The sequence below is a fragment of the Echinops telfairi genome, unplaced genomic scaffold, assembly GCF_000313985.2.
Source record: "Echinops telfairi isolate 266 unplaced genomic scaffold, ASM31398v2 ScPeMD7_18;HRSCAF=68, whole genome shotgun sequence".
Taxonomy (NCBI): domain Eukaryota; kingdom Metazoa; phylum Chordata; class Mammalia; order Afrosoricida; family Tenrecidae; genus Echinops; species Echinops telfairi.
This window is the reverse complement of record NW_022103915.1, coordinates 33858492-33877020: the sequence shown is the minus strand read 5'-3', so window position 1 is coordinate 33877020 and position 18529 is coordinate 33858492. Positions and strand designations below refer to the sequence as shown.

Below are 18529 nucleotides of genomic sequence, written 5' to 3'. Positions count from 1 at the left end.
ACACCCCCCCACCCCACCCCCCGGCAAAAGCCTTTAGGTGTCCTTGTAGCGCACCACAAGCCCCACTAAGTGCTTCCATCTTCATCAGTAGATTTCTAAATAGCCTGGCTTTCCTTGGAGTCCTCGTGTTGAAGGGCGACTGCAGGGGCACCAACTCCAGGTGCGCTGGAGTGCCTGCTCTTCTGCCTGTGCTCGACTTCGAGCGCAAAGCTGAGCCCGTGCAGGGCCCGGGCTGCACGGTCTTTTTCTTTAATGAGTAAGTAGCTATTCAGTTTGGTGCTTTGAGGTTGAACGTCCTACGGGTGGTATTGAGAGTGTCCTCACCGTTTAAGAAGTTACCCCGTGTTTTTCGCCATGCCCTCCTCCCCAAGTTGAACTAATCTTTTACAAAAAGATGGAGTCACTGTTTCCCTCCCAAGTAGTTTTTGTATCAGTGATTCAAGAGACCTGAGGTTGGTCTTAAAGCTTCTCTGACTCACGGCTGCCCGTCGAGACCAGCTCGACTCATTGCCACCTGTAGGACAGGGTGGACGTGCTCCTATGGTTTCAAAGCCTAGACATCTTTACGGAAAGCAGAAGCTTCATTTCTCTCCCACAGCAGCTGGTGGGTTCAAACTGCTGACCTGGTGGTTAGCAGTCCAATGGAGAACGCATTACACCACCAGGGCCCCTTCTGAGGGAACAATGGTTATGTGTCTACGACCTCCTCCAGTAGAAACAGCTATGTACCAGCTGACATTGAGGTTGGGATGGATGCTGCAAACTCATTTGTGCGGAGTTTCAAACGCTCAGTGGCCTGACCTCAAAACCATGGGTACGGACTTAGTTTTTGTGCAGGCACAGATGACGCTGCCCTCTTCCCTCCTGGGCTCAGCCCCTGCGGCATGGGCGCCTGTCCACTCCCTGTGTGGGGACACTAAGACTCTTCAGTTGCAAGTTGAAATTCAGTAGGGTGGTTCCTAATACCTGTTCCACTCAAGCGACGGAAAAACATGCCTGCACAAGGTGAGGATGGGCAAGAGAGGTAGTTTTAAAAAAAAGTAACTGTTTAAAAACCCTACCTAGGACCTAGTCTCCTGTCCCTTGGCGATTGGCTTGGCGGCCACACACTTTGAGGAATGTTGACAAGGTGGGACACACCCACAGAGGGGACTGGGCAAATGAAGCGAGTCGGGGCCTTGTGGTGAGAGCGTAGTGAGGGAGTCTAACCCACCTGAGGTCAAGCAGTTGAGGCGAGGAGGGCGTGGTGGCTTTCTTCGGGCTCCTGCAAGTGCACTGGGAGATGATGGCACGGAGACCCTGGAGAAGGGGAACCCAGCCCCTCATGAGGAAGCGGCCGGAAGCCAAGAGCTGCTGGCGATGGGCCGCAGTCAAGCAGAGACTAGATAAAGATGCTCTGAGCGTGTTTCACGATCAGCCAAGTGATTCCTGACAAGCCCATTTCAGTCTGAAGCGTGACTCAAATGACCACATGCTCGCAAGAAAGATAGGATGAAGCGCATTGAAAGGAGGATCAAGTCTTGTCAGAGCTTCTCAAGGACAGGATCTTCTGGTCCCCGTGCTCCAGCACAAAGAGGCAGGGAGCGTGCACGTGGGTGTCCATGCCGAAATTCAGGTCTCAGTGCTGTGCCCTTTAGAATAGGGACATAGCACCAGTTTGACGATATCCACTGTTCTAAACTAAATGAGGACGCTCCTTGGGGAGAATATGGCAAAACAATTTATGATATATATTTTTTAATGAGACATACTGAAGTTTTTATAAATCGAGATTCTTGTAAGAATGACTACAATTCTATATATGGCACTAACTTTGTATAGTGAGCTTCTTTTATGTACATGAATATTAGTTGTGGGGAAAATGATTGGGAGATGCTGGACTAGGACTTACATAATTATAACTATTTTCTAGACTGTTCTAGTGTTGAAGGCTTTAATATAGTTTTCCCTGGGTTCGTATCATGGACTTGCCATCTTAACCACAAGGAAGCACCGGTCAATGTTTGGTGATTTTGCTCTGGGCCTCTTTGGATGGTGGAGTTGGAATTTAGTTCCTAGTTTCCCTACTCCTAACCCCCTGCTATTTCCAGTTGACACCCCACCCCACCCCCGCTGGGATTATCAGTCTCAGGCAAGTTAGACAGGTTGCCCTGGTGGCACAGTGGGTTGCAAGTTGGGGTGCTAACTACAAAGTCAGCAGTTCCATTCCCCCTGTCTGCTCCACAGGACAGCGCTGAAGATTTCTGCTCCCGTAAAGATCGACAGCCTTGGAAACCCATAGGGGCCAGTTCTTCTCTGTCCTGTAGGGTGTGGTATGAGCCGGAATCGATCCCAGGGTCTTGGGAGCAAGAACACCGCTCTCTCCATGGGTCATGAACTCGGGCTCTGTCCCGCCTTCTTGTGAAGCTTGTTCGTGCATTGCTTAGTAAGCAGACATGCTGCTGTGAATTCCTACCTGAAGGTTTCCGTTTCACACGCCTTCCCCCCTTTTACTGGGCGTCAATATTAACTTGGCTGGTATTGTTAATCCGGGCACCTTTTTTAATTAAGCACCTATCATATTATTAGTGTTCGCACAGGGGAAAGTAAAACTGATTAAGTTGATGACTAAATGTTCTTCCCAGAAGTAGTCATTTGCCAGTTCACGGACTTTAAATTGCCCTTCCCAACAGTGGTTTAAAGTGTGTACCAGTTGAAAGTGGGCTCCGTTTTATCTAAATGATACATGACCCCAGTGCGAGTGCTCCTAGGGTACGTGTCCAAGAATGCATGACCTCGTGCTATGATAAACTACCCCCGCTGTGAGAAACAGCCCCAAGGTTCCCCACCCGTTGGAAACCACATGGGGAGCCTTGAGCTCGTGGCAGGTTTCCTTCAGCTGGGAATGGCAGCCAGAACCTGCTTCTGCCGGCCTAGCAGGGTTTGGCGTGTCACTCCACACATCATGGGTTAGCTCAGTCCCTCGGCATGACCCTCGTCAGTCCTGTTCATTTGCCTACCTGGTCTGCATGCCTTTCTCAACAAATAGGCAATGGAGACTGACACAGCGTGTACATATTTGTCCCTGTGCACCCAGGCAAGTACAGACAGAGAAGCAAAGGCTGCTTAGCAGGAGCTGAGGTTAGAATTTAGTCCACTGCCCCCGGGACGGTCCGCCTTGGTGGAGGAGTCTCTGAAGTCCTCTTTGTCGTTGTTGGGGGGCCTCCTACAGGTTCGGAGTGAGCCGCAGGTCCCCGGCCTCCATCGACCGGCAGAACACGCAGTCAGACCTCAGTGGCAGCGGGAAATCCACGCCCAGCTGGCAAAGGGGCGAAGACAGCATTGCTGACCAGATGGGTGAGTAGCTCCGTCAAGAAAGCAAGTCGCTCTTACTCCAAGGCGACTCAGGCCACCCCCTGCAGCCTCCTGTGGTGTAGCAGAGCCCCCGTGGCCCCGATGAAGTAACAGGAAGTCTCAGAGGGGTGACTTATAAGGAAAAGCAACCCTTGAGGCCTGAGCCTGGGTCTCCAGTGACCCTGTGTTTAAGACGAGAAAGGACGGATTTTTCAGCTCTGAGATTAAAAGGCTACCTTCTGTGACCTGAGTACCTCCCTCCCCCTTGTTTGTTTGTTTGTTGTTTTGCCTAGTGTAAATGCATGGTGATCTTCTTAATGTTGGGTTTTTAAAAACTGATCATTGGAGGGAAAAGAGTTATTATTTTTTTTTTAAAGAGTCATGTCTGTGGCTTGGTTAGAATCTCTTTCCTCCATTTTAAACCACCCACCCACCCCTCTTTGCTCTCTGCTATTAAGCTGCCAGCTAAGGAAGTGCTTCGCAGCACATACAGCTGCATGGGAAAGGTTTGCATTCGTGAGCCCTCCTTTGGATTTCAGACTTCTAGTCCCTCCCTCTTCTCTCTTCCGTGCCACGCACGCCTTGATAGGATAACACTGTGTCTTTGAGACAGCAGCATCCCGGGTGTGGTGTGAGCGCCAGGGGCTTGCCTCTGGACCACTCTTTCCTGTCCCCCACACCATGTGGGAGCTGATTCCTACCCACAAGGACCCTAGAGGACAGGGTAGAACTGCCCCTGGGGGAGTTTGAGACTGTGACCCTTGATGGGAGTAGAAAGCCTCGTCTTCCTCCCTGGGAGCAGCTGGTGGGACCTAACCAGTGACCTCAAGGAGTAGCTCACCATGCCACCAGGGCTCCTTCCTATAGGACGAAGTCAATTGTAGGGCGGAACAAGATCATCTTCCCGGACAAAGCACCCTACCTTTTTGTCCTCTCGGCAGATATGGCGGGTTTCACCCGTATTGGAGATGGGCTCATGGACAGGCAGTGACTGCAAGCAGAGGAGGGAGTCGAGGCGGTGGAGAGGGTGTGGCGCCAGGGTTGAGGGAGAGAAATGCGGTTCCCAGGCTCTAAAGATGTGCCTTGCTCCAGTACCGTCCCCACAACGTCACAACAGCATCTGCCCCCTCCCACTCTCCTCCCCCACCGCCCCCACCCCTGCCAACCTGGGAGGCTGTGAACCATGTTCTGCTCTGGACAGAATGTTTCCAGTCCCCTGTGTTTTGGTCCATTGAGATGGTAACACCACAAATAGAAAGAACCCCGTGTTCTGCACGACTATAGCAGCTTTCTCTGGCTCCCAGGGCAAGCTTTGAACAAAGCTGGCAGCAAACCCTTTGTGCACGCGCAGTGTCATACTTCCCACTTCCACAAAGCCATAAGAGGCATGGAAATGCATCTGGGGCCTGGAAAGGATAATTATGAGGTTCGTCCTCAGCCTGTGTTCATTCTCGTATGTGCACGCGCGCGCGCACACACACACACACACACACACACACACACACCTCCCTCTGCTCCCTCGTATCCACTTTAATTTAGTGGCATCCTGCTTTTAATAGAGGAGACCCTCAAATTAATACGGTTTAATCTTTCTAACACATTTGCTCATCCTCTTAGGGATGTGTGCTTTTCTGGACTCATAATATTCCTAATCTCAACACGGCCAGAGGAGCCGTTTCACCACCGCGTGTAAGTGGTCGCCTTTCTCCATCCGGAAGTCTGAGGCTAGGAATATGTTCACCTAAAATAAATGCGTCCCAGGTTTGATACCCCACCATGACAGGAGAATATCCCTGGTTTCCGCACTTGACACATGGGAAGAAATCAGGGGCCTAGTGGACGTAAGGAGCTCTGGCGGCATAGGGAGCTCTGGATTGAGCTGCCAGCTGCACTGTCAGTGGTTCAACCCCACCAGCCACTGCAAGGGAGAAAGACGAGACTGGCTGCGCCTGTACAGCTGCCGAGTCTTGGAAACCCACCGAGGCAGCTCTGCTCCGTCCTGTGACTGGGCGTCAACCTGACGGCAGCGGGTTTGAGTGGGTGCAGACACATGCGGAGGACAATTCAAGAGGCCTCGTCGGAGTTCTCCTGCGTCAGCTCACTAGATTGGGGGTATAAAGCACTGGCTTTCTGGCGCTCAGTTTGTAAGAACAGAATCCTCTTAATGACTTGTAGAAGGCTCTTACCGGGAACCCCCCTGGCCCCCACGTGTCTGGCAAACCGGTACCCCACTGGCAGTGGAGATCAGGTGTGCGTCTTGCTCAATGGGCTCGCTCTTCGTTGTCCCTCCGTGTTTGTCCTTCTGCCTCTCTGCTCTTGGAAATGGCCAGGAGTCCAAGCGTGTATTGCCCAGTCCCTTACCCGTTAGGAAAGGCGTTGCAGAAGTCCAGACCTGTCGCTCACAGTTACAGGAGCGTTAAGTCACCTGCCTTCCGCCTTTGGAACCCCATAGTAATGCCCGCGGAGTCCCAAAGGAGCAATTGTTTTAAGTAAACTAGTTGCTATGTGTCTTTTCTGTTGTGCTTAGCTTACAGTTATAGAGGACTTCAGGATTTCAATTCTTTTGTCCTCGAGCAGCATGAATACACAGGTAAAATCTTTCCAAAGTGTCATGGTAAGTAACACGTGATTGCATCCCTGCCTGTCTAGGGGATGTAGACAAAGCTAGGGTAGCCGGCCATTGCAGTGAATGAATGTCCTGAGTTTAGCCCTTGTCTTCTGAACCGTCCCCCAAACCACAAGTGGATGCCCACCTCTGCCACACTGTTCATGGCCTGTGGCTTGGTGGTGGTTGGCTCTGCTGATGTGTATGGCGTGACACACTCACCAGCTGCAAGCTTCCCCCACCAGCCACTGAGTTCCTGACGTGCTGTCCCCTGTGTCAACTCTTGACAAGCTCATCGCACTGGAACTCAGAGTGTGCTGGCCAGTGCACCACAGCTGCAATGGCAAGCTGCCGTCATTCATCACCGTGTACTCCTGTCCACCTAGTGCCTGCACCTTACTGCCCTGTGCTGTATTCCAGAGCCGACGTGCCACCTCCCCGCAGTATCAAAGGTGCTGCCGGCTTTCCGAGAGAGCCCCAGTGGGAGACTGACGCGGCAGGACCCAGTGGTGCACTTGTCTCCAAACAGGCAAGGCCATGTAAGTGGACGCAGCTCCTCGCCATGCCCGGCTCGGCACCATGTCAATCCCTCCGCCCCGCCTCAGAGGTCAGGCATGGGCTGGACTGTCTGCCTCCAGATAAAGTGTTCGTCTCTGCTCGTTACCTGCCACCTCCACGGGTCTGGGAGCTCTGGGCGGGGAAGCCTTCTGATCTAATCATCATGGACCTGAAAATGCTAGGAACAGATCGTGCAAGGATTTCATGTGTTTGCACAATCAGGCATGAGATAGAGTGGGAATAGCTGTCAAGGGGACAACTCTCCCCCTAAGCTGCCCGCAACTGCTTCTCTGACCTGCCACCGTGGCATGCGCCGTGAAGCTCGGACCCTCTCACCCACTTACTGCAATCAAATCACTTCCAACCCACGGCAGCCCTGTAGGACGTAGCAGAACTGCTCCTGTGGGTTTCTGGGACTGGAACTCCGTGTGGGGTAGGAAGCCTCCTCTCTCTCCACCAGGGCAACTGTGGGTTTCCAGCTGCCAGTCTGGTGGTTGGCAGCCCAACACATAACCACTACACAACCCCTGCTCTCATCATACATAATTAACCTCCTCACTCACACTTGTCTTTACTCTTTATCACAGTTGATTTATTTGGTCTATTTCTTCAACAAATTGTTTTTTCTAAGATGAGAGAGTCGCCTACAATCTGCCCAGGAAAGTTTTATAGGATGGGCCGACATAAAGTTTTGCTCAAAACCATTGCCAGCTGATTCCAACCGCACAGTGCCCCGACAGGACAGAGTCGAGCTGCCCCGCAGGCTCTCCGGGCTGGACCATTACCGAAGCCGACTGTCACGTGTTTTTCCCCTCGGGAACGGCTGCTGGGTTTGAACTGCCCGCTTTCCAGTTAGTGCTCGGGTCACTGGATCACCTGACGCCTCCAGTTTTGCTCCAGAGCGGGGATAGGGAATCTTTTCTTTTTCTTTTTTTTTGCCAAGGGCCATAGGTTGATTGGATAACATCATTCTCAGGCCATCCGGGTCAAACATGTAATTAGCTTACTCTTAACATGATGGCTGGAACCGCTGCTCATTGGTGAGGGTGTGTGTGTGTGTTTGTGTGTGTAAGGTAGGACATCTTTAGCTCTGGCCCTAAAAAGCGCCTTTCTGCATGTGGCCACTGAGCACATTCAGAGTGGCTGGTACACTGGGATAGGGCCAGGAGGGTCAAGCATAGACGGGAGTCTAGCGAAATCTAAAACCTTCTAGAAGCCAAATTTTTAAAAGCGGAAAAGAATACGGTGAAATTAGTAACACTTTATTTATCTAATCAATAACATTTAACTCATTCCTTCCCCTCTCTATAAATATTATATATATGTGTAATGTTTCTGTTTCAGTTCAGCTCTTGGGTCTCTGAGTCCCTAGTTTTAGTAGTTGGTACATCAATCCGAATAATTTCCATTGATTGGGTGTCCTTGTAGACGCATTGGCATCCTGTCAGCAACACCATTGTATTCCCAGGTCGATCTTGAATGGCCCTTTTGGTGCTGCCTGCAACGCCATTCCTCCTGATCGGGTCAATCCCAGCAAAGTAAACGCATGGTGTTTTCATTCAGAATGGCCAGGAGCCGTCCGTTTCCGCTTACTGACGCCTAGAATAGTCATCGTTATGCATTCCATTCCAGCGATTTACTCCTCCCAGAGCAGTGCTCGCTCCCATTCCTCAATAGCCTTTGTAGCGTCTTTCTCTTGTGGTGAGTGGTGCCTTGTCGGCACCTGAAGGTCTCTAAGGCTTTGCTCCGGCAAGCTTTACTTCACCCTCCTCGTCCTTACAGTCAACTCTGCTTTGAGAAGGCAGCTCTGCCTCGGGCACATTTTGAGCCCCTTCCCAGCTGAGGGGCTCATCTTTTGCCACCGTCTCCGACACGGTTCTGCCTCTGGTCAGTACATTGTCAGTAATTGGCAATGTTTGGGTTCTGCCCAGAGTGTTCAGTGGCTAACTCCGCTGAAGTAGACAGCCTCTTCCTTCTTCCTCGTCTGTTTTCAGTCTGGAAGCCCTGCCAGACACTGTTCGGTTTGTGTGACCCTCCCTCTTGGTTTTGGAAATACCAGTGACGTAGCTTTCCGCACCAGAGCAACACGCAAGCCACCACAGGACAACAGAGAGACCGACTCCTCAGAAAGCGCTTCTCATCAGGCGCTGACCTGCAAGGGAAGGGAGATCTCGGTAGGGTTAGCTTTATGTGCAGCCTGCCCTCTCTACCCCATTCTGGGTTCTCTGCACGTAGAGCCCGGCACACGTGTAAATGGTGAGGGCCATTCTCTTTTTCACTTCAGCTTGGCCAAAAGAGTGAGACTTGCTGTGTCATTTCCTTTTTATTTAATACTGACATTTTAAAGTAAAGGAGATAACTGTATATTTTATTTATGGGAAGCAACACATTTTCCTTCTCTCTTTAATGATACTGCGCTCGTGTTATTATATATTGCCTTTTCCTTTACCCAAATTAATGTTTCTTACCTAGTGTGTGTTTTTTTTCCTTCCCTTTTTCCCTATCCCTCATAATTGTTTGATAACTGTTTCTGTCTTTAAACCTTTTCTTGACTGTTTATCATGGTGAACTCATACAAGCCGTGCCCTTTTGTGACGGGCTATTGCACTCAGCATTATCTTCTGGTTCATCCACGTTATGAGACGTTTCTTGGATTCTCCGTGTTCTTTCACGTTGCATCATAGTTCCTTATATGCAGGGGTCCGCAAACTGTAAACGGGGCCAGTTCACTGTCCCTCAGACCCGTTGGAGGGCCAGACTATAGTTTAAAAAAAAACTATGAGCAAATTCCTATGCACGCTGCACATATCTTATCTTGAAGTAAAAAAACAAATGGGGCAAAAACACCCGACGGGCCGGATAAATGTCCTCTGTGGGCCGCATGTGGCCCAGGGTCATAGTCTGCTTGTATGTATGTACCGTAGTGCTTTCATTCAGCCATTTATGGGCACGTAGGTTGTTTCCATGTCTTTGTGATCATGAATAATGCTGCACCGAACAGGGATGCGCCTTTTTATTTTTAAGACTAAGATAATCAAGGACATTTTAATCACAATTTCATGAGCTTTCTTGTGAAAGTTAGCACAATAACTACTGCTAACGTAGCATAAATCAAATAATGAAAAGTGGATTATCTGAAACATTCCATAGGCTTTTTGCCATTCAAAGTCACATTTCTCCAGGCACCTTCTGCCTAACCTTGTTGTCATTGAAACTTTTGTACCTTCTGAACTCCCTGTATTTAGGTACATCTCGCTGTATTGTTTTCCTATTCTTATTTTAAACCTTTTCCTGTGAATTGGATGAGGGTCATTTTGTTTTGTCTTATTCATTACAATCATCCTTCCTCCTAGTGCTTACTGTTTGCATTCTTCCTCCAGTCCTAACCCTTCTGAACTTTGTCCTTGGAAAATTCTGCTCTTTTGATCTTGAAACGCTTGATTATGCTAAGGTGTGCTTACCTCAGTAGTGTTACTATTCTCCTTACAGACCTGTCAGTTGTTTGGCTGGAAATTAAGCCAGGAGGGTGCGTTTATTTCCGGGCCTGAGGGGAACCTAAAGGATGGGGTTTGGGTGGTTCCACTGGTCTCTGTCCAACCAGTCTCTTTTATGACGCTGAGGCTCGTTCCCCGTTTCCCCAGCCCCACCACCACTCTGTCTGGAACGCTTGGTATGGTAGTGGGGGCAGTTGGTAGTGGGAGCGGGGCACCATCTATTTCTTCTGGTCTCAAGGTAGTCAAGACCGACGGTTTGTGTGGTTCATTAGTCTGTTGGACTAATTGTTCCCATGTTTCTTTTGATTCTCAGCACTCTTCCTTCCTCCTACTAGAGAGAGAACCCCCCACCCCCAAAGTTGCACCTTAGATGGCCATTCACAAGCTTTTTAGACCCCGTTGCTAGTCACCAAAGGACAATGTAGAACATCGCCTTTGTGAAGTACATTACGCCAACTGACCTCGATGTCCCCTAGTGTTTTCATCTCCTCCCCCGCTGTTCTAGAAGCAAAACCTGAACTTAAGTAAATCCTGCTTCCCTTTCAGTCTGATAGCCACTACTCGAGCCACTCCAGTAGCAATACCCTCTCCAGCAACGCGTCGAGCGCCCACAGTGACGACAAGTGGTATGATGGGGACCACCCTGAGTCTGAACTCAGCAGCTGTAACTATCTGCAGGGCACCTCTGCGGACAGCGGCATCGACACCACCTCCTACGGCCCCAGCCACAGCAGCACAGCCTCGCTCGGGGCTGCCACGGCGTCCCCGCGCTCCGGGCCCGGCAAGGAGAAAGTGGCCCCCCTGTGGCACAGCTCCAGTGAAGTGATCTCCCTGGCAGACCGGACTTTAGAGGCAGAGAGCCACGGCCTGGACCAGAAAGCAGAGTCTTCCCTGAGCTTGGATATCCACAGCAAGAGCCAGCTGGGCGCGGGTCCTCTGACGCGGGAGAACAGCACTTTCAGCATCAACGATGCCGCTTCCCACACAAGGTAACCCTCCTCCCAGCCTGCTCGTCGGGCTGGGGTCCTGGCCCCGCCTGTGCTGGGCTCTCTAATAGATTTAGGAAGAGAGTTTTTCATGCAGTGGAAACGACTTTAGTTGCCAGGGAGGTCTCTGGGTGGTGCGAATGGTTAAGCGTTTGACTGCGCACCCAAAAGGTATGGGTGGGAACCTGCCCACCAGGCCCATGGGAGAATCTGCTTCAGTAAAGACTGTATCCAAGGGAACCCCAAATGCTCTGGAGAATAACTTCACGGTCCTCATGTCCCACTTCAAATTGTGAGCGTTGTATTTGCTTTTTTTTTTTTTAAAGAAAAGTTTTTGCTGACCTACCAGAATCAGAGAGGAAAAAGGTATCCTGGCAATTCTGACTTTCCGCTGGTCACAGAGAATGTAGCACAGAGCCGCCTTTTGAAGATTTATATAGTTCCAAAGAGAGGGGGGTGGTTAAGGTGAACTAGACATTATTTGTGCTGTGACGCATCCTTTTCCAGAGTGTGTCTGTCGTCGGAGAACATCACCTGCCCCCGTGGGGTTTGCCTGGTAGATCCCCTCCGTCAGTTGACTCCTGACAGTGATGTGCTGGGGGAGGGGGAGAAGTCCAACAGAAAAGTGTAGTTAAAGTTAGAGGCATTCCCACCTGCCTTTAAGAATAGCCACGTCCACCTTCCCAGCATCCTTAGAGACATCCCACCAGGCAATATAAATATTGTGTGTCAGGTCTTGTTTGGGTTCTGAAGCCTGAAACCCTTTTGGGAAGGACCCGTCCCGTCACTGTCATTTGGGGCCCGTTTCCCTGCTCTCAGCCATTGATCACCTTGTGTGGCAGCATCTCAACCTTGCCCCGCCTGGGTCCTTTTAACTGTTACCCCCTTAAGAAAGTAACTGGGAAGCTCGATTTAGTTTTCGTTTCCAAACGGGAGTTCAGGGAGCCCAGGCACATAACCTCTCTAAGCCCTCCGTTACCTCCAGAGATCCAGCAAGCCTGACGCACTCAGAAGAGGGGTGTTTGATTCAAGTGGTGAAGGGAAATCTTGAGAAAAGCCAAACTGGAAGCTAGGCATCAAAGGCTTAGTCTCACACGGGATGTGTGTGTGTGTGTGTGTGTGTGTGTGTGTGTGTGTGTGTAATCTGATTTTATTGGGGGCTCTTACAACTCCTGTTACAATCCATACATCATTTGTATCCGACGTATTAGTATATATATTCCATCGTTCTTTTCTAGACATTTATTTTCCATTGAGCCCTTAGGATCAGCTCTTCTTTTTTTCCCTCCCTCCTTCCCCTCCCCCCCAAACCCTCGTGGCCCACCGATAGATTGTAGATTGTTAATTATCTTCAAATCTCACACCAACCACTGTCTCCTTTCCCCTCTGGTTTCTGTTGTTCTTCCCCCTAGCTGGGGGTGTGTGGTTATGTGCCATTCATTGCGATCAGTGCCCCCCTCCCTCTCCACCTCTCCCCCCGTTTCCCCTACCCTTTTGGTATCGATTCCTGTTCCTGTTTCTGGGTTCCATGTGTTGTGTGTTTTATCTCTTGCCGATAACCTATATACATGCTCCTGTTTGGGAAGCGGCACTGGGGTCATGATAGTGGTGGGGGTGGGGTGAGGAGGCCTCAAGGGATCAGAGGTATATTGCGTGACCCATTAGGGCTCTACTGCACCCTGATTGACTCACCCCCTCCCTGTGACCCTTCTGTGGGGGGTTGCTCCATTGTCCATAGACAGGCTTTAGGTCTCCACTCCAATCCCCCTCCATTCTCACCAATGCATTTTTGTTTGTTTGTTTACTATTTGTTGTGAGTCTTCTGATGCCTGTTGCCCAGTCTCAGTGACACCTCACAATCACACCTGCTGATGTGTTTCTTCCGTGTGGGCTTGTTGCTTCACTGTTGGATGGCAGCTTGTTTAGCTTCAAGCTTTTAAGACCCAAGACACTATATATTTTTAATAGCTGGGCACCATCGTCTGTCTTTACCACATCTACGTGTGTGTGGTGGGGAGGTGGGAGTGAGCATCACAGAATGCCAATTTGTTAGAACAAAGTGTTCTTGTATTGAGGGAAGGTATGAGCCAAGGCCCAAGGCCCATCTGCAGCCTCAGTGTATCGCCTTATAAATATAGGTACATAGGCCAACACCACTATTGTTATGGATTACTGTATTTGCATAAGTGCACACCTCTGTTAATCTCCCTATCTGTGCCTTTGCTTCCGAGAGCTTGTCTCTGTTTCCTTTTGCCTCCTCCTGGCCCGCCATCACGCTCCCCCTTCTTCCACCTCTTGGTGCTTCCCCTCCATGAGCTTGCTGTTGCTCTGACACTCACAGCATCTCTACCCTCTCCTAGATGCTGGTTCCGCTTCCCTCGTGGTTCCCCTGCCCGGGACGCCGTCCGCTCGGCCTCGTACAGGACAATGACGTTGGCTTGCTGCTGCTTTGGCCAGTCTCCTCTGACTTTACTTAGGCCATACGTTGACTCAGGATAGTTTTCAAATACCTGGCTTCAGGGCTTTGACTTGACTTGTATTTCTTTGGTTTTTAGTTGCGTGTGTGTGTGTGTGTGTGTGTGTGTGTGTGTGTGTGTGAAAGAGAGAGAGAGAGAGAGGCTGCACCCCTTCAGGAATGCTCCTCCACTGGCAGCTCTGGCGGCGGCTCATTCTCTGCTTAGGCGGACAGAAGGAAGTTGGTCACGGAGGTCTTGCTTAGGAGGAACTACCAAGGTATAAGGTTGACAGAACTGGACATCTGGGGCCAAAGCAACGAGAATGTGGCTGAGCCTTTATCTGGCAGATCGGCTGGGGGGGGGGGGGGGGGGTTGTCTATGGAGTCCTCTGGAATTCGGCTCCCCGGCTTGCCTGGAATTGGGCTCCCCGGCTTGCCAGGTCTGAATCTGCTGACAGGGACTGCCCGAAGGCCTCAAGGGATTATCTGAATGTTCTGCTTCATTCTGGCCATGCATAAATCATTTAAATTATCATTTAGAAATAACTTACTAGAGGAAAAAAGAATGTGACCTTCCAGAGAGGGTGGCAGGGAGACCGACCCGCTGCTGGGTTAAGAAGTTGCGTTCTTTCAAGACTCCGGTGAGCTTGCAGCCTGTTGCTCTTGGCAGGGTGAGTCGGATAACCAGAGATTTAGTAGCTTTCCTTTTCTGGGGCAAAAGAGGAGTCAGCCACCAAATGCACATTTCCAGCAAGGCTAAAATCACTGCAAATTAGAGTGTTTGTGTCCTCTGCAGACAGGAACAGCAATTAATGGGGTGATCTCGTGACAGGGCACACAAGAGCTCGTACCTGCTTGGTGACAAAGACCAAATTACAGTGATTAAGCTCCACCGCGTGAATCTGGCTGCGCTCTGGCCCCGACTTTGGCGGTGGCTGGGCAGGTTTTTTCCGGCACCGTGAGACCTGTGTTAACGTAGGTTGGTAATTACACACGATTGCTCAACTTGACTGTCGTTGAGAGAAGCCATACCCATGGATACCTTCCTGCAATTAAACAGAGTCTAATAATTGCTCTGGTATGTTGCTCCTTTCAGTGTCTGTGGGTTTTCTGTGAGGCGTAAACATTTCAGGGGAGCTTTTTGTTCTTGAGTACTTGGCTGTGTCCCTCTCAGCTCTTTGAAGTGAATCACTCAGTAACATGATGGAGTGCACGCAGGCGAGAACAAGACAGTTCCAGTTCTGATGTACGCTCGCCAGCTGGGTGGTGGTTCTTGTAAAGAGTCTGTCCTGGCCCCCAGGGAGCACCCGCCCTGCGTGAATGGCATTGTCCATGTCCCCTGCTTCAACCCCTTTGCCACTGGGTCCATTCCAACCCATGCAAGCACATTATACAGCTCAAAACATGGCCTCGTCAGTAGACATGCATGTGTCTTCTGTACCATGCTGAATCAGCCGGGTTTGCATGCTTGCCTTACATGCATTTTTGTATGTCTCATCTACACTCGCCTTACATGCATTTTTGTATGCCTCATCTACACTCACTGTGTCAGTCTGGGTAGACTAAAGAAACAAATTCACAAGACACTAATATGTGTATAGGAAAGAGCTTTATATACAAGAGCAGTTGAAATATTGAGAAAACATCCCAGCCCAGTCCTGATCAAGTCCATAAGTCCAGTATTTTCCCATATGTCCGATATCAATATATAAAATCCTCTTCAGACTCACGAAACAAAGGCAGTGACGCCGAATGCAGGAAGATCACAGGCCAGTGGGTGGGAAGTCTTGTGGATCCAGTGACGGTAGAAGCATCTCAGCGCTGGCAGGGGTCTCCACGTGGCTCCTTCAGTTCCCAGGGCACAGGGTCTATTGGTGGAGTGCCATGTGTCTTGTCAGTAGAGAATCTCCAAGGAGGAAATACAGGAATTCCCAGAATCCTCAAGGGAAGGCCATGCCCACACAGAGGCCTCATTGGCTGTACAATGATTGACAGGCTAGACTCCACCCCTACACTCATAATCCTCTCAAATTGACAACAGATTATATAACTACCACACCCACCCTTTAGCCAGCCGTCTGCTGTGTCAGAACATGCTCTTGCTACTCTCACGCAGCCCCAGAGCTCCGTAGCCAATTAGTGATCACTTGATCATCTGTAAATGTCTGTTGCCCTTCTGGTCAAGAGGATCCTCGATCCCAACACGCTCATCCTCAGTGCAGCACACAGCGTGAACGTGCATGAGCATCAGGCACTTTGATGAATGAAAAATGAGCAACTTCTTCCTTAATGTTTGCATTTTCTGCCTGATGGCTCGGCACCCTTTAGCAAACCAGCTTGAAAGTAGCCCCCACCCTCAGTTCGGTGGTTTTTCTAGATAACCACCACTATAGTTCAAAGTCTATTTTTCTGTTTGCCAATATCCACAAACAGCCCTCAGGCCTCTATGTCTGCAGAGTAGTACTTTTGCATCCATGAAGCTGTGGTCTAAGTGAAATAAAAGCTATGTCTGTGTACAATCAAAAACTGAAAAGAGTATTGTAATAGGAAGGGACTTTATAACAACTTGCCTGCACTTCTGCGTCATGAGTCCCTTATCAGTTGGTCAGTGTCTGGGGCCAGAACAAGGCCAGGGAAAGTGTGTTTCTCGAGAGCAGAGGCAAAGAAGGACTTTCTGATCCTTAGTCTACACTGAACCTAAAGAAATGCCTTGAGCTGCTACAGCATCCTGGGCTATGTGTACACACGTGCGTATTAGAGCTAGGATGTTCAAAAGGGTACATTACTTGTGCCCTCGTTGGCATCCTACGTATGTGAAAGCCGTGCCTCCCAGTCTGTCATCTTGGAAACCCGCAGGGGTAGTTCCATCCCGTCTTACAGGGCCACTGCAAGTTGGAATCGGCTTGTTGGAAGTGAGTATGGTGTTTCACACTGCAAGTGACCATTGAGAACATTAGGCTCAGGAAGCCATAAATGTTAGATCCATTGGTGCAGAGCTCCCAACAACAGCTTGACGTTCATTTGTTAAACAAAGCATCTGGTCCCTTCATCCTGTTGGTGTGGAGGACCCAGACTCTCCAAATACCATGAAACCCCAAGTCCAAGAGGAATTGGGCATCCAGCCCATTCTTTGTCCTGTTTTAACCAGCAAACTCGAATGAGAAGTCCTCCTATTGCTTTTAAGAGACATTTTAAGGAGGAAAGGACGTCCAGCGCCCCAGCAGCGATCCACCAGCATCTCGCATCGCAGCAGCAGCACTTTCCAAACTCCCTCCTCGCCTGCAGGGTGCCTGGATGACATCCTCCAGCTGCACTTTAAGGACACAGGCTCCGGCTAAGAGAGCTGCGTTGTTTTTAGCTAAGTCCTTCCAAACTCAAAGCCATTTGAAGGCTACGCTTCTGAAATTGACAGTTCTCTGAGTCCATCTGAAAAAAAAAACAATTAAAAAGCAAGTAAAGGCTATTTGATTCCAGCCCTCCATCTCCAGGAAAACAGAGAACATAAGAAAATGACCTCACCTTTGGAGCCTGGGTTCCAGGTTCAAGCGGCCATTCTGCCATGGGCCAGGGTGCCCTTCCACCCGTCTCTGTGCTCTGACCATTACCTGGCCTATCCGTGACATAGGTGTTTTTATGTTGATGGAGAATATTTTAGGTTACCAATTGTATTGCAAGTTGTAAATATCCTTCTGAGTAAGACAAACGGTTTTTTGTCTTTTCCTTTTTTAAAGCTCTGTGTCACCTTCCTGAATGCAATATCTAGTTACTTTTTGTTCAACAAGCATTTATCTCCCATAATGCTTGTAACGGTCTCATTCTGTAATCACAGATGACAATGAGCCTGGCGCTGCCCATTATCTTGCTGGTTCCTTCATACAGGCCTGGCCTTGCAGACTCGGTTCGTGGTCCACTGTGCTCCCTCTTAGCGCATATCTCCAGCTCCATAGCCCCCGTGGATATAGCTGTTCGTGACCCCTGTGCTTCCCGAGTGTCTTCCTCCTCAGATGGATAGGTCTTTGTGTTGTTGCCGCTGCCGCAATTGCTGACACATTTCCTTTGTCACCGGTATCCATTATCTTCTCTGTTTGATTCGCTTGTCTCCCCTCTGTTAGACTGCCCAGGATGTGGAGGCCAGAATTGGATATCGGACAAACTTGGCTAGTGCTGAACACAGTGGGAGGAGTCCCCGTAACCATTATCCTCCACATTAGCAGTGACCCCGAAGCAGTCATAGGACACCCTCCCAGCCCCCTCCCCTTGGTAGGAGGCCAACATTCAGCCTTTGCCCAGATTTTGCCACAGCCGTCTGGCAGGTGACTAATTGCTGCTCCTCCTCCTGAAAACGTCGTCCTTGGCAGGCCTGGCCAGGGTTTCGGCCCGTCCCCGTCCCCCACGGCAGTTCCCGAACCAAAGATAACTTCCGGCATTTCCTTCCGCAGCTTTCCACGGCTGACGGGCTGGAGCAGTGGTTCTCCACCTTCCTCATGCCGCGACCCTGTCATACAGGTCCTCACGTGGTGACCCCCAACCATAAGATTGTTTTCGCTGCTACCTCATCACTGCCATTTTGTTCCTGTGATGAATCGGGCAGCCCCTGTGAAAGGGTCGTTTGCACCCCCCCCAAGGGGTCACGACCCACAGGTTGAGAACTGCGGTCGGATAGTTTAGTTTGGTTTTCCACAGGAGGTGGTAGTCCCAATTCAGACATTTCCCAGCTCCCTGTAGATTGGGCACTGATTGCTGGCATTCAGACCCCCAGTCCTTTGCAAGGTGAGCAGGGGGGGCCCTCTCTCAGAGCAGCGCCCACTGAGACTAGCTCCCTCACTGAGGGGTCTCCCGGCAGCCCCCCTATGACGTTGCACCCTAACCAGGCACGTCGAGGAACCAGATAGCAGAGCGTTGGATCAGCCTGGTACTGACAAGACAGATGTTTTGACAGATTAAGGCTGCTTCATATTCTTTCTATTCTTTTAATGTTTCTTTTGTTTTTTATTTTTTAATTATTTTATTTTATTTTTGAAATCATTTTATTTGGGGCTCATACAACTCTTATCACAATCCATACATACATCAATTGTGTAAAGCACATTTGTACATT

At 50.0% G+C, this 18529-nt stretch overlaps 1 protein-coding gene across 1 annotated transcript in view; it reads left to right on the top strand.

The window, feature by feature from the left end:
- Window positions 1-18529, top strand: part of SIPA1L1 (signal induced proliferation associated 1 like 1) — a 255603-nt gene that overhangs the window by 211332 nt on the left and 25742 nt on the right. The window contains exons 13-16 of the mRNA XM_045288187.1: window positions 3212-3336; window positions 5861-5923; window positions 6359-6477; window positions 10537-10979. Of these exons, the coding sequence (XP_045144122.1) occupies window positions 3212-3336; window positions 5861-5923; window positions 6359-6477; window positions 10537-10979 (750 nt within the window). The remainder of the gene's footprint in view (window positions 1-3211; window positions 3337-5860; window positions 5924-6358; window positions 6478-10536; window positions 10980-18529) is intronic.